The sequence below is a fragment of the Pholcus phalangioides genome, unplaced genomic scaffold (assembly GCF_987345545.1).
Source record: "Pholcus phalangioides strain wild (caught in Gottingen) unplaced genomic scaffold, Ppha-v1.0 ptg000009l_1, whole genome shotgun sequence".
NCBI classification, from domain to species: Eukaryota; Metazoa; Arthropoda; class Arachnida; order Araneae; family Pholcidae; genus Pholcus; species Pholcus phalangioides.
Window position 1 is genome coordinate 46062109 of NW_028301602.1, and position 12795 is coordinate 46074903.

The 12795-nt window shown below is 35.2% G+C and overlaps 2 protein-coding genes across 2 annotated transcripts in view; one reads left to right on the plus strand and one right to left on the minus strand.

Moving 5' to 3' along the window:
* The window catches only part of su(f) (cleavage stimulation factor subunit su(f)), a 59937-nt gene extending 56777 nt beyond the window's left edge, over positions 1–3160 (minus strand). Inside the window, exons 1-2 of the mRNA XM_089236383.1 lie at positions 3039–3160; positions 632–742 (exon numbers count right to left, since the gene is read on the minus strand). Coding sequence (XP_089092509.1) covers positions 632–742; positions 3039–3053 — 126 coding nt within the window. The 5' untranslated portion in view covers positions 3054–3160. The remainder of the gene's footprint in view (positions 1–631; positions 743–3038) is intronic.
* Positions 3161–4287: 1127 nt separating this feature from the next.
* Cul4 (cullin 4) overlaps positions 4288–12795 on the plus strand; it is a 35894-nt gene continuing 27386 nt past the window's right edge. The window contains exons 1-3 of the mRNA XM_089236385.1: positions 4288–4556; positions 8847–9066; positions 12174–12243. Coding sequence (XP_089092511.1) covers positions 4418–4556; positions 8847–9066; positions 12174–12243 — 429 coding nt within the window. The 5' untranslated portion in view covers positions 4288–4417. The remainder of the gene's footprint in view (positions 4557–8846; positions 9067–12173; positions 12244–12795) is intronic.

The following is a 12795-nucleotide window of genomic DNA, read 5'->3' on the forward strand; positions in this document are numbered from 1 at the left end:
GTTGTGTATGATTTTTCAGTGCTGCCATCTATATCTCAAAAGTGAAGTGAGTAATGTGTAGTGACTGAATATTTGTACTGTTTGTAGGGCCGTTGCTCTCTGTGGCGAGACTTTTTAACGGGGAGATCGGCTCGCATTTGCGCCTCGAAGTTGGGAACCACAGAAAACCAACTTCAGCTGACCACCACTGTGGTGACGGTGGGGCTCGAACCTGGGTCCCCGCGATGCGAGTCCGTCACTATGACCACTCGACCACCACAGCGGCTGAAAAAAACATTGTTGTAGAGGGATTTACCATTATATCAAGTATTGTTGTAGCGAGGTTTCACTGTGATTTTGTGAAAAATAAGTTCTTAAACTTTGGCTACTACCTGGTTACAGGTGGAGGTTGGGCCCACCTTTACTTGTTTACTCGCTGTAGCACTCCACTATATTTTTATAAAACAAAACAAAATGGTCACCTCAAAAAGTTTTGAATAAACAGGTTCCACTGCACACTTATATTCAATTCCATAATTTTCAGTTTATTTTACTCACTAAAAATGAATTGACAACAAACGGAAGTAAAGTAAAAAAGAAAAACTTAAAAACTGACGAACATAATGTGATTAGTAAGAATTAAATAACTGACCTGCGCATCCCGTAATATAATACTCCAAGCCTCTACATCATATGGATTCTGCTCTAATCTTTTTTCAGCTTTCTTGATTCTATCTGGTATATAGCAGAGTGAACTGCCATCCTAAGAAATTATTCAAAAAGAAAATACTTTGATTTTATAAAAGTAACGTATCATGTATGTTATAAAAAGTTAACAAATTATAAATTTTTTTCTTCCTGGTCAGCGATGGCCGCCATTTCTTCTGTGTGCACATTTTTTGTCTGTTTGTTATCATCTACAGACCTGTTCACACATATAAAGTAATCTAATAGTTAACTAAATTTAAGTTGTCAAGTACTCTAAAATCTGTCCCAACATAAGTAATGATGAATGCTCATAGTGCTGAAATGAATAACATTTTTGTTTTGTAAATTAAATTTGGAATCTCATGCATTTAGGGGAAAAAATCAAGTACTCTCATAAATTTTTTTTTCTTCTAATTAATAAAACTGACTTTCCCGATTGGGAACATTGGCCGTTAAAAGGTTAATCAGCTTATATTAAAGGTTAGAACAGCTTTAGTATAAGGGACACGCCAAATTGATGACTTTTTTTTTCGGCGATAAGTTGCATCGTTGCCGCACTCTGGTTCGGATTTTTTCTGCTAGGTTGTCGTTCTATCCTATTCTAAAGCTGTTCTGAATTCTGCCAGGTGGTGGTGCTGGTTGTTGTTTTTCCGTGTTCCTAGCGTACGTCTTTCCCCCTTTTTCCATTCTTTTTTTTCTTCCAAATGACGTCACCTTATAGCAGCGGCATTTTGAAAAACCGTCGGGAGATTAGTTCATTTTCTCTTACTTCTGTATATATAATGTAGTGTGTGTGTGTCGGATTAATTATTTTGGATAACTCTTCCCTCAGATTGTACCTTTCATATTTTTCAATATTTATTCTTTTCTACATACAGGATGCCCCTGCATCCTTTTTAATTTATAATACATAGAATATATTCATTTATACAACATGCAGGACCATTGTTTATTTATAAGAACCCAGATTCCCGGAAATAGAGTCCGGGTTTTAATTTATAATACATAGAATATATTTATTTATACAACATGCAGTTGTGACAATGACTGTTGTTTATTTATAAGAACCCGGAAAGAGAGTCTGGGTTTTAATTTATAATACATAGAATATATTTATTTATACAACATGCAGGACCGTTGCTTATTTATAAGAACCTGGATTCCCGGAAAGAGAGTCCGGGTTTAATTTATAATTATTTTCATTATTATAATTATGCTTGTTGGTTTTAGCATTTTTATGCTCGCTCAATCCAGCTCTTATTTGTTTCCATTTCTCTTGTGTTTCATATTGTTTTCTATGCTTGCGATTTTTTTTTCACCACCCGTAATGTGTCTAACGACCTTGGCGACTTTTGACAGGATCGTCTGACATGTTTGGCGCCAAAAAAAGTCGCCGAAAATCGCCAACCTGTTCCTTACACCAAAGCTGTTCCCCAATTATTTGCAACATCTAGCGAGTGATGTCATCTTCAGGCGATAACCAACAGTAAAAAAAATCGCAACCTAGAAGCCTAAGGGAATAATAATGGCAGGCGGAAAAAACACATGGACGAATATGGCAGACCAAGAAGAAAAATACCACTACACTAGAAACGAAATCACCAAAGGAAAAAAAGATTATACTACAGTTTCATTTTTACAGCGATGCTTTTTTTTTTGGGTGATGTGTTGGCGATTTCTTTCTTTGGCATCATGACTCCCATTCACTCTTGGCGAGTTCTTATCATGCTTTCGAATGTTTTTCATGCCAAAGAAAAAAATTAGCAACACATCAGCAAAAAAGGAATAGGATTACAGCTGTTCCAACTCCAGTTGCGCCATGCTAGGCTTGTTTTCAACATGTCATTACCAGATAAGAAAACTCAAACATATATCTTGCATTGGATCATGAAATTTAACAGCCTATACCCACACCGAGATCTTCGACACGCCCCCATTCCATAATAAGTTTTTAATGTAAAAAAAATTAAGAAATAATAAGATTCATCCCAGGGTCACCCTACCCTGGGCTGTCAGTTTTCCTCCCAATCGAATTCCATCAACCGAATCAAATAACGTTAAAGTTGTTTATTCAAAGGAAATTAGAACTTCAATGGATTACACCATTCATTATTAATGAAAAAAAGTCATTAATTTTTATACAAGACGCATCACAAAACTGATTTTTCGGTAGAAATGAAAAAATTCAAAGAGAATGCACCACAGGACGCGCCATATTGAAATCCACCACAGGTAATGGAGGAAAGGGGGAAACATACCTATCATTTGCACAAACATTTTTTTCCCCACGAAGACATGACAATGTGATTGTTCCTAAATCTTTAATTCATTGAAGAAGAAAAATTTCTTACCTCAAATAAAGCCATGATAAAGGCCGGTAACTGCCTATAAATTTGCGATCATACAACAATAAAGCCTCTTATCAGTTCAGCTACAGCTTCTGCTACCTAGGAGGAAGAAGCAACAAAAAAATATGAAAGGACATGTCACATAACAAAACAAAACTAAAAAAAAAAGGTTTTGTTGATGTTTTGGTTAAATTTTACTGCAGCCTGAATAAAATAATTTTCAAGACTACATAACTATAAAGTTTCTCATGAAAGTCTTTTTTTTGTCACTAAAGGTTTGCTAAAGTAGATTTCAACTTAAATGAATTTTTGGTCATTTATTTCCAGTTTATTGCAATTCTTTGACGACGGTTACCATATGTTAGCAGATTTATAAATATTTTTTTGCATTTTCATGATTTTCATCCGTATGTCCCGCATTATGATCTGATATATATGGTCAATAAAAGTATGACTCCGATGTTCTTCAGTTTTCACAAATGAGTCATTAGTGAAGACGAAAATATTTAAACCGTTTCAACGGAATATGTTTTGCCACCGATACTTCTCTGGTTTCCACTTTGCCGGATGAAGTCCACGTCCAATTTTCGCAAAAATATTTAGCATATAATGATACAAGAACAACAAATTGATTGCAGTACTTCTTCATTGGTGGCACCACCATCGTGCTTATATTGTATTGTAATATAAGCTCGATGTTCACCACCATTGAGATTTTTCATTGATTTAAGAAATACATAGTTGGCAACTTTGCTTGTTTTTGGCATCTTTCTCTGGCAATAATTAGCAACGTTGAGCATTTTACCGTGTTTTTCACTAGAAAATATGGTCAATTGGTTCAAAAATCAAGCTGTCTGCTTTCTGAAACTTTTCGAAGTAAATGGACATCCATGATTTGAATTCAAAATGCATTGAATACACGTAAAATGGCTGTCTTAGATTATTCATTTCTATTTATTTAAAAAGAAATTTCCTTCAATGATGGGTTTTTTTAGGGCCTTAAATTTTTTTTGTAAGGGTCTGAATTAGTTGATTTCATGCTCCTCCGCGAATCATAGCAGAACCAAGTAGAACTTTGTGTTCATTCTTTGTTATTTGCAAATACGCTTTTTTTGCCGAATTGCTGTCTGCGACCTAAGATTAGTCGTAAAGATCAACATTCTAGCATAGCATCCGATGTTTTCGCGGACGACAACGATAACGTTCGGCATGAGGTCCGAAGAACCTCGTCCCATCAGACTATGAATATGATCTCTAGGAAGTTTCGTACAGCAGTGTGTTTAATCAGCAGCCGGACCTCTCGAGTTTTCTCTTGCATCCAAACCACCGGTTACAACTTATATTTCTAGTTCCATTGTAGAAGTCTCTGAAAAACAGAAAAGATGACTGATATGGCGGAATCGAAGCAGTCTTGTTTGTCCGTCTTGCCCCATAGTCCTAACGGTGTCAACAAAAATGCGGCTTCTTCTCTTGTGGGCCAGAAACGAGCTTCGGCGAGAAAACTCATCATTAAAAATTTCGGTAAGTTTATAACTGAATTGCCGTGTTAGGAATCAAATTGGAATGAACAATAAAATTGGGTGTTAGTTAGTGGAATTGAATTTGGAAGATTATTTTCTTAAAAGAAAAGTCACAGAAAACAACCACGTAACAGTATTGACAAATGACAATATCTAATACATCATGGGTGGAGATTCTCCCTGGGTCAAAGGTGGAGCCAACTGATGAGAGATGCTGGGTTAATGGCTAGAGATGGCAACATATGATTTGTTACACTAAGTAGACTCTGGACTATCCTGTCTAACAGAGACTGAATAGTTGCAAATCGGAGTCCGCTACATATATGCTCGACCCAGATCCCTCAGGCCAAATGTTGGCAGTAACCTCAAACCTACTTTTGTGAAAATAAACTAAGTGGCACATTTACAGATCAGTTAAGGGATTTGTAGCATATATTTACATAGCACTTAAGTGACCTACAGTACGGTCTCGGAGCATTTAAGTGGCTTGTGTTAGTTTCACATCGCTCAAATAGCCCGCAGCTGAGTTTACAGATCATTTAAGTGCCGTGCCGCACAGTTCTAGGGCATTTAAGCAGCCCATAGCAGCACATTTACAGTTCACTCGAGGAATCCTTAGCATAGTTCCAGATTACTTAAGCAACCAGTGGCACATTTACAGATCACCCAAATGACTCATGGCATAATTACAAATCACTTAACTGGTGTGTGGCACAGTTTTCCAAAGCACCTAAGCATTCCACTTATATATTCCACCAGTGATATGAAACTACCACAGCCGCTTAAGTGCTCTGGAACCGTGCTGCAGATCACTCAAGTGATCTGTAAATTTAACATGACTCTTAAGTGATCTTTTAATCGGCACAGTTCCGGATTACTTTAGTAACCCTCAACATGTTTTCAAATCAATGAAGTTGACTACACTCTACTAAAATTTGAGCACCCTTGGTCTACCATATATGCAAAAGAAAATGAACTGATATTCCCCTCCCAAGACTTTTTCAAGCCTATCTCCACCTATTAATGCATTATTTAATTAGTCTAGACACATCTTTATGGTGATGCCACTTTCCATTACTTCCAACTTGAGTAACAATTATTATCAGTAAACTGTGAGTTATTCAACATGGTGGTCATAAAACAACTTAGCCAATATACAAGCCCCTAGTGGCCACAGAAATAGATGAATGCAAGTGAAATTTGAGATGGTGTTTCAGAGTATGCACTCAAGAATGAAAAGAAAAACAGAAGCCTAACTCTTTCTGTTACAGCCACAGGAATAATATTTCTAAAAATTTAAACAGTAACACTCAATTTTAAGCATTGCAATGTCATCTGTGCAGGGAAAACCCAGGAAATGCATTGGAACAGCACCTGTAACATGACAAATGCTAGTGCTTAGACCCAGACAAAGAAATATGTGGAAACAACCAGAACACACAGCTATAGTATAATCTAATTATAGCAATGTGTTGAGAATTGTTTTTCCTTTGACGGGAAAAACGTCCAAAAGCATGACGAGAAGTCACAGAGAGTGAAACGTAGTCATGTTTTTGGATATCTTAATTGCCAACACTTCGCCAAGAAAGGCGATAACTAGCACTATTGCTCAGGGGTTCTGAAACTGCTAGTGTGCATTCAATTTTTGTCAGGGACACTGTGGAGCGACTTCCTGGAAAAAGGTTTTTGAAGTTTCTCTGTAAAACTGCTCTGGGGAGTCACAAGTATTGATTAGGGGTTGGGGGCGCCACAGTGGAAAAAGTTTGAGCACCCCTGTTACAGCTGATAAAAAATGAATTACAAAAACAGTAACAAACGTAACATTCTTAGCCTCAGTAAAGGATCAAGATTAAAAATAAAGCAGCTTAAACCAGATACAGGATTAAAAATAGTAAAAATCAGGTCTTTCTTTTAAATGATACAACTGTCAGGACACGAAAAGCTATCAGCATTTTGTCAAAAACGTCTCTGGGTTCAATAAAAACATGATTGCAGGATTAAAATTATAAGACTAGTATGCAAAAAAAATTAATAAAAAATGGGAAATATGAATTTTTTAACTTGATAGAAAACGAGATATTTTCCACATAAATGCATGTGTATGTAGATGTGTGGTCCTAATGTACTGGGTGATTCAGAAAGAATTGTCCGATTTCAAAGTGATATATTTTTTTTAATTTATGACACAAAATTATAGGTTGCACATGAATGTAAAGGAAAAGGGTCTAAGTTTTTTTTACAAATTTTCGATGTGACTTCCTTCAGTTACATGTATAATAAAGTAATATGAAAAATTTTAAAAAAAACATGTTCTAATGGAATTTGATTGCACGAATATTGTCCACCTCCATAGCCTCTTACATGTAAAAGCAGAATTTCAGTCATTTAAGCTCATCACTTAGCTTTGGAACTCACAAGTTACAGTGGACTTTGGTTAACAAGCTTAATTCATTCCGTGAACGTTACCCAAATCGCTTGTATATTAAATCAAACTTCCCCATAGGAAATAATGGAAATTGGGATGATTTGTTCCACAATTATTCATCTTGCATAAAAATGACTAATAAAAGTGACATTTGATCAATAATACAACACAATATTAATGTAATAGATCACACACACACATACACTACAATAATCTTATAATAAAATAATATAACATATATAAATAATTATATATTTAATAAACATACAATCTATAATGTTTACAAATTAACTTGCTCTAAGCTATGGGGAGAGAGAAGACAATTGTTCAGGATAATTTATGGACTCACTGTTGTCTGCAAACTTATTCTTTATGTATGGCTTTAAAAAAGAACCTTAGCAATGGCACTTGCTTTTGCGTCCATTTTGGTATTACTCAGAAATAGGAAATTGTATTGTTGGTGGACAGATTCATTGCTCGCACACTACTACAGCTTTACTTGGGTGATTCTTTTCTATAAAATTTTGCACGGATTCCCACATTCTATACATCCCTCTGGTCTCATTTGAGGTGAAGGGTTCTTCCTCATTTCTATTTTCCTCTTTCTCAGAGGAGGTGCTGTTCATGATCTATTGCTTGCAATGGAGAGCCATCAGTTCATCTGTGGTCAACTCCTGGCCATTATCATTCAACTGAAGTCCCAGTCTTTCTCAAGGACACAATCTCTCTGACAACTGGTCATAGGCATAAACTTGTATCCGGCACATGGGCTCAAGCCCCTCAAAAGTTGCCACCATCTCTATAATAACCAATGGAAATATTAGGTTTGAGCCCCTTTCTTCAATAATTCCGAGCCCTCCCAATATTTCCAATAATTTTGCTCCTATGCAACTGGTGGCTATTGTTCATGAGATAAACCCTCAAAATCATGTTCAATAGTGAAATAGCTTGTTAGTCAACTCATAATTTGTGCTCGTTATTCAAATTGATCATCTATCCAAAGTCCACTGTATATGATTTGTATGGCTTGTAACATATTTTTTTCCTCAACGTACACCAAACAGTAGGCTAAGGAACGCTCTGAATACTGGTAATTACTGGCTGATCTCATACAAGTGAAAACTCAGAAAGATTTTTGATAATTAGATACAATTTTACCTCTTCACCAAAAGAACTTCATCAATGCATAGGTTCCAATGCTTCCAATTTACGCAAAAGCCTACCAATTTTTCATCCTTTTTAAAATGGTCTAGTTGGAAACCAGATGCTTCTGATTTCTTGTATCTTCAGATAAAAACTCTTAAATAGGGATTTGCATGAATGAAAAATCACTAAAGAAAATACTTTTGTCAGTTCTTGTAATTCCAGGCTGACCATATTTTCTCATGAAAAATATGCAAAATTTTTGGATTCAAAGTAGGGGAATTCTGTAATTGTCGCATAAAATAAGCAAAGCTGCCAGTTATTGCTAAAAATCATTGAAAAATAACCAATGATGGGAAATGAAGAGCTAAGTCATAGTGGATTAAAATGAATTCTATAAAAAAAAGTTTGATATGTTAGATAGAATACTCATATTCATAGTCATAATTTTGTTTATAAGTTGTCAAGATGATATTGATCCTTGATTTCAGTGAAGGATAAACAGGCTTCATTGAAAACACAAAAAACAGGATATTTACATTTAGAAAAAACGAGACGGTGAAAAGTATGAGGACGTCCTAGAAAATGGATCTTGTATGATCACCCTATACAATCCCCAAAATCCTCCCAGTTTTTATCGGTGTGAAATATTTCATCATGTGATAAACTACAGATTTGTCACCTATGTATTCTTACATGTAAATAATTTTATTTTCATTGCAGAGAAACCTACTCTTCCTGAAAATTACCAGCAACAAACTTGGGAGAAACTGAAAGAAGCAGTGCTGGCGATCCAAAGTTCTAGACCTATCAGTACATCTCAAGAAGAGCTATATCAGGCCGTAGAGAATTTGTGTTCGAATAAAATGGCAACTCATCTTTACGGCAGACTGAAAGAATTATGCGAGGAACATGTGCAGAAAAACATAGGACAATTCTTGAAATATCCTTTCTTTGTAATTTTGTAATTTTTATGTGCTTTTAGTTTTTAACCCTTTAAGCGGTTTTAAAATTTTCCTGATCTGCATTTTAACTGCCACATTAGAAATCATTAAACCTTCTACAAATTACCACCTATTTTGAAGAATTTTTTTTTCTGATTGCAAGCTGATGAATGCCCCCCCCCCCCCAAAAAACAAGAAACCAAGAAAATTGACTCCGCCCATCACTTTTATTTCACCAGTATGCTACAAATACACCTACCATGAAGTGTGTGAGGCATAGAAATATATATATATATTAAATATTTTTGTGTTATTTGCACGACCCGTATATTTCTTTACTGTGCTGAAAGAAAGTGGAAAAACAGTCTCTCTCTTTCTTGTTATCTAACTTTGAGTAAAGGCTGACTCCGCCCACTGGCAGTTGATCGATTGGGAGGGAAGGGTGAAAAACATGTCTCATTGTAAAAGCAACTTCAATACCTATTTGGGCTTGTTGATGCTGAAATGAAGGCATTTTAAGAACCAGAGATATTTTGGGGTGACTGAAATAAAGCTGATCAAGTTTGACAAGATATCTCATTATTATCTCTGTAAGGGTTAAAACAAGGAGAGATGTTTGACTCGAATCTAGCATTTAGCTTATAGTATTATGCTAGAAGTTATACAGTAAGACCTTTCGAATCCGGATTCCTCTGGACGTAGGTGATTCTGGATTAGGGATCAACTTCTGTTTGTTGTTTTCATAGTTAGAGTAGTAATCTATCTCTTTGAGCACTTTGATTCATGTTTCCCTTTGGAAGAAAATTAATGAAGCAATACTGTCAACGCCGCTTATTAGAATCATAGATAATGTTATCATTCGGTATATTGTTATCACTTGCAAAGAACCGAATGGACCAATGAAATGGAACATGGGAAAAATTGTTCAGGCCAATAGTAATTGGGACTTTGGGTATTGTTATCTTTTTTCTCGTTGAAGGTTTATGGGGAATATTTAAGCTTAGGTTTAACCAACCTTTTTTTTCTCCTGTAAGTTGTCATTATCGGACATCATTAAGACATGTCATCATCATCAACCCCACCCATTTTCAATCCACTGCTGGATGAAGGTCTCCTCTAAAATTTTCCATTTTGCTCTGTCTGATGCTTTAGTCTTCCAGTTGACTCCAGCCACTTTTCTGATCTCGTCGATCCATCTTGCGTTGGGACACCTTCTTGGGTTTAACACCACTGGGGTACCAACCTAGAATACTTGTAGTCCATCTGTTGTCCTGTCTTCTTGCAATATGTCCAGCCTATTTCCATTTTAGATGTTTAATTCTTTCCATGATATCATATAACTTTGTTTGATTCCTTATCCAAGTCATTCGTTTTGTCTCTCCTTGTGATGCCTAGCTTTGATGCCATCTTTCCATGCTCCTTTCTGTTGATGCTCCTTTTAAGGCATGTAGGAGGTTAGAAATTGTTCTCTCTTTGCTCCACCCCTCCCCAAAAGTAGAATTTTTTGCATTGTTCTGCAACAAGCCCTTGACTGACTCAATTTTCTGCAGTAAAATTTCATAAAATAATGTTTTCTACATTTTTTTTTTTTAATTCTGCCAGATTGTTCTGGAATGATTCTGTATATTCTGTTCCTACCCACTCTTATTGACAAACATTTCTGTACTTGATACCCTATTCATTCTGCAGTATTCACTGAGATCCATGTACGCATGGGAAGCTGTGTTTGCCATTATCCTTCATATATAGTGAAGGCAGATCTATGATGAAAAAAAAAACCTTTCTTTGAGTTATTGATCAATTTCTTTCAGTAGACTAGATTAAAATTATTTTTTTGAAAGACTTTCTTAAAGATCAATGAAACATATTGTACATTAAAAAATATATATATTGCACTTTGTGATGTAAATTAGACAAATCCTTTGTGGAAAAAAATGAAATTATTGAACATTTTAAAACCAATTATGTGGGAAAGAAAACAGTTGTCCCATTTTACCAATACCCATTTACTATACGTCCTACTCAACCAAATGGAATGTATGGCCACCGTACTTGCAAACTAGACTTTTTTCGAATATATAAAGTGGATCCTGCTTATAATTTTTTTCAAAAAATCACCATGAAGAAATGTTGTAAGAAGGAAAACATTTTAAACAGGAAATCTGAATGAGAATTACTTGGTATTGAGACCCCGAAAATATGTCGCACTGATCCACACAATATTCATACTAGTGTTCCACGTTTTAGCATTTTCAAAAGTTCAATTTTGTCACATATACATAAAGCATTATGTTTCTGTTTGCAACTTATACCTGCCATATCACTTGAGGCTTTCTGCATGTTTTGAAATTCACTTAGATTATCACCGGAAAAACATGCAGAGCTGGGCAAGTTCTAAAACTCTAAAGTTAACTGTACAGCGTGGAGAAATGGAATGAAGAAAGAAAAATTATTTTGATCAAAGGTGACTTTCTGACTAATCACATTCATCAAAACACACAATTGTCTCACCATTGTTTCCCAGAATCCTAAAAATCACAGTAGACACCAACAAGTGGTACAAAAATATAGAAAATGGTGGATGTATTAGAAAAGTCCAAAACAGGATTTTGGGAAAGAGAAACATCAAAAGTTTTTGGACAGTTCCACATAGATGTGTCACCATTTCTAGCCGGATCAGCAATGGATTCAGCATAGCATGAAACTTGAGGTTTAGACTAAGCACACGCAATTAAACTAGATGAGGCAGGCGATGGAAATAACTTAAATCAACTTCTAATTTAACTTTTAGCTAAAAGGTAATGGACTAGCCAGAACAAACTATTGATAGAACAAAATAACAGAACAGTGTGGTGAAACATAACAAAATCAACTATTTTAAAGAACACTTGATTCATGTGCATCACATGACACAAATCGCTGCATAAGCTGTGACGTCAGATTATCTTCATCTGCATATCCACCACAGGTTCTTGGTTAAAAAATAAAATTGACAGAAGTGTCTGGATTACGGGTGTTCAGATTTAAGAGTTCCTGCTGCATTGTGTTAAAAAACTTATTTTGTTAAGAATCACATATAATATTATAAGTCCTTAATAATCATCACAGAATGCATGGACAGTTTGTATTTTCTCAAGCTGATGAATGATTGCTGGCAAGCTCACTGTCAGCAAATGGTGATTTTTTTTAAGTTTTCTCTTTTAAATTTCATATATCACTTTGATTTCACATAAGCTTTTTTTAAATGTATCAAAATTGTTTCCTTTGAACAGTTTAGTTTTTAAGTTAATTTAGGGTATTTAATGTAAAGTTAATTGAAATATGAATGAAAAATTTCAATTTTTGTTAATAATGACTGTATATCTTACAAAGTGTACTGATCTTCCCTTTGAGATCATTATTCAAGTATAATTTGACTTGAAACAAAAGTTTGAAGCTTTTTCACTTTTTTTTTCACACGTAGAATTAGAATGCGTAAGTTAGTTAGTCATAACTAACTGTTTTTTAACTTACTATGGAAGCAAACATTTTTAATGTTCTGATACAGGAAATCAATAGGCTTTCTGGATATTATGCCGAGGTGAACAGGAAAAAAGTGTTGTTTCTTTCCATCACGAATTGAACCTAACCCTCTTGCATACTGGGCAAGTGCACTTACCATTATACCATAAGAGGAGAGGAGTCCAATCCTTTTTTTTCTTAAAACACATGGCCGCCTCTTTTAAAAA